The 1,787-nt window shown below is 41.5% G+C and overlaps 1 protein-coding gene across 2 annotated transcripts in view; it reads left to right on the forward strand.

Moving 5' to 3' along the window:
* The first annotated feature begins 619 nt into the window (after positions 1 to 619).
* LOC109538574 (medium-chain acyl-CoA ligase ACSF2, mitochondrial) overlaps positions 620 to 1,787 on the forward strand; it is a 4,031-nt gene continuing 2,863 nt past the window's right edge. The window contains exons 1-3 of one of the 2 annotated variants that reach the window (XM_019905845.2): positions 620 to 814; positions 862 to 1,162; positions 1,223 to 1,446. In XM_019905845.2, coding sequence (XP_019761404.2) covers positions 759 to 814; positions 862 to 1,162; positions 1,223 to 1,446 — 581 coding nt within the window. In that variant the 5' untranslated portion in view covers positions 620 to 758. The remainder of the gene's footprint in view (positions 815 to 861; positions 1,163 to 1,222; positions 1,447 to 1,787) is intronic. The other variant, XM_019905846.2, reaches the window with a different exon arrangement.

Genomic DNA, 1,787 nt, shown 5'->3' on the forward strand with positions numbered 1-1,787 from the left:
TGCCATCATGCGTTAAACAAGTTCAATATTTTATAGTTTCTATTAATTTATGAAGTTATCACTTCTGTCGAGCGTCCCGTGACGCACACCATTTTTTATACTCAACTCTTTGACTATGGTGCTTTTCCGTAAAAATCGCATTTTATATCAGTTAATTATCGCATTTTTATGCTCCCTTTCCTATCAATTTATTAGTTTGCCACTACCAGGTCAAAGTTAAAAACTGTTGTAATTTGCTTATCAAGAAAGATAGTTTTTCTTATCTGAGACAAAATGAATAGGCACGATTAACATGATTAAACACATTATTCGGCTACAGCACATTAATGTGCAATTAACAGACAGTTTGCACAGGCTGATGTTTAAATAACCATATTTGCCTTTCGTGTTTCAATAATATACAGACTGTCCGAATATAAATGCCCAAAGGACTGTACTCTAAGCCGCAACATGTGGAACAGCGCTGAACGCTCGTTCAATTTAGAACGTTTTTTGTCACAAACTGTTTTCTCCAGCGAAATAAATAAAAATAAGTGAAATCAATGAAATCAATGAAACGCAATTTTTGGGGCACCGTGTACATTAAGTATTTGTTTGGAAAATAAATCAATGAGTGCCTAGTGAGGAGGTCGAAAACATTCCTCAAAGCATTCAATCTCTTGCGGCACAGTCAACATTATCAATTTGTTAATGATTGTAAGTCCATGATAACCGAGCTGATATCCAAAGAATAGTCGAATAGAAGCCACGAATCGAAAATGTGGACAATTCGGGAGCGCCAGCTATGCTTCAAGTGTTTGGCGTTATTTCGAAAGTAAATTGAGCAAGCTTTAAGCAATTTGTCGGTGATTTTGACCTAAGTTGCAGGAGCTACAGCACGCCCAGCTACATGCACAATGCAGTAAGCGAACCATTGCGCGCCCTCACTCTGGGAAAAATCTTGGAAAACACCGCCCAAAGGCACGGCGATCGCCCAGCAATCGTCTCCAGATCCCAAAAGGTTACTTTAACATTTCAACAGGTGCTGGATCAGGCGGATCGGGTGGCCGCTGGATTTAGGCGCATTGGGCTCGATCCGGGCGATCGCATCGGGCTCTGGGCGCCCAATTTGGTCGAATGGTATGTCACTCATATGGCTTGCGCCCGAGGAGGATACATCCTGGTAAGCCTTACCCGGGAAGGAAAAACGCCCAGTTTTCATTGAACTCCGCCCTGGGCTTAGGTTAACTTGAACCCATCCTACGTGGCTGAGGAGGTTCGCAACTGCATAAATTCAGTGGGGCTTAAGGGGATCGTGTGTCCAGCTCAGTACAGGAAACAGGATTATTACCATCATTTGGCGGATATTTCGCCGGATATTCTGAACAGCGATCCAGGGAAGATCCAGAGCAAGAACATGCCCAGTCTGCGGACTGTCGTTATTATGCCAGGCCATGACTCTTTAAGGTAAGCTTTTGTTTGAGTTTTGCGGTAAGTTCTTTACTTACCGTTATTTTCGGCAGTTTTGACAAAGATAGAAGCTGTTATCGGCTACACCGATCTAGCCTGACAATGGTTTGAAACTATCGAATTTTTAGGCTATCGGTTGTTATGAACTTTTCGCCAGGCTAAAAAGTGCAAAACCGTCATTTCAGGATTAGATTTTTCACTTAAAAAAACGGGGTTTTATGCGATTTCAATTATATTTTCAAGGTCGTAGGATTCAACTGTTTCCTCCAGACTGCGATAATTTGTAGTCGACACTAAATTTAGCTGAAAAGTTGCGATTTTTTAAATGTGACTGCTGA

Source organism: Dendroctonus ponderosae, unplaced genomic scaffold, assembly GCF_020466585.1.
Source record: "Dendroctonus ponderosae isolate FM_Combo_2020 unplaced genomic scaffold, Dpon_F_20191213v2 Dpon_F_20191213_3, whole genome shotgun sequence".
NCBI classification, from domain to species: Eukaryota; Metazoa; Arthropoda; class Insecta; order Coleoptera; family Curculionidae; genus Dendroctonus; species Dendroctonus ponderosae.